A 222-nucleotide genomic window follows, 5' to 3' on the forward strand; every position below is an offset into this window, starting at 1 on the left:
GTGCTGTGGGCGTCGGGGAGGCGCTGAAGGAGGAGCTGGAGGAGATCGCGTCGGAGCCCAAGTCCGCCCACGTCTTCCACGTGTCCGACTTCGACGCCATCGACAAGATCAGGGGCAAGCTGCGGCGCCGCCTGTGCGAGAGTGAGTCTGCGCGCTGAGGGCGGAGGGGTGCAGTCTGCAGGTGCTGGGTCGGGGGAAGAGGGTGGAGGGATGCGTGCTGCT

At 68.0% G+C, this 222-nt stretch overlaps 1 protein-coding gene across 1 annotated transcript in view; it reads left to right on the forward strand.

Annotated features, from left to right (window-relative positions):
* The window catches only part of COL22A1 (collagen, type XXII, alpha 1), a 127,911-nt gene that overhangs the window by 14,177 nt on the left and 113,512 nt on the right, over positions 1-222 (forward strand). Inside the window, exon 4 of the mRNA XM_014549017.1 lies at positions 4-141. Coding sequence (XP_014404503.1) covers positions 4-141 — 138 coding nt within the window. The remainder of the gene's footprint in view (positions 1-3; positions 142-222) is intronic.

This window comes from Myotis brandtii, unplaced genomic scaffold, assembly GCF_000412655.1.
Source record: "Myotis brandtii unplaced genomic scaffold, ASM41265v1 scaffold532, whole genome shotgun sequence".
NCBI lineage: Eukaryota > Metazoa > Chordata > Mammalia > Chiroptera > Vespertilionidae > Myotis > Myotis brandtii.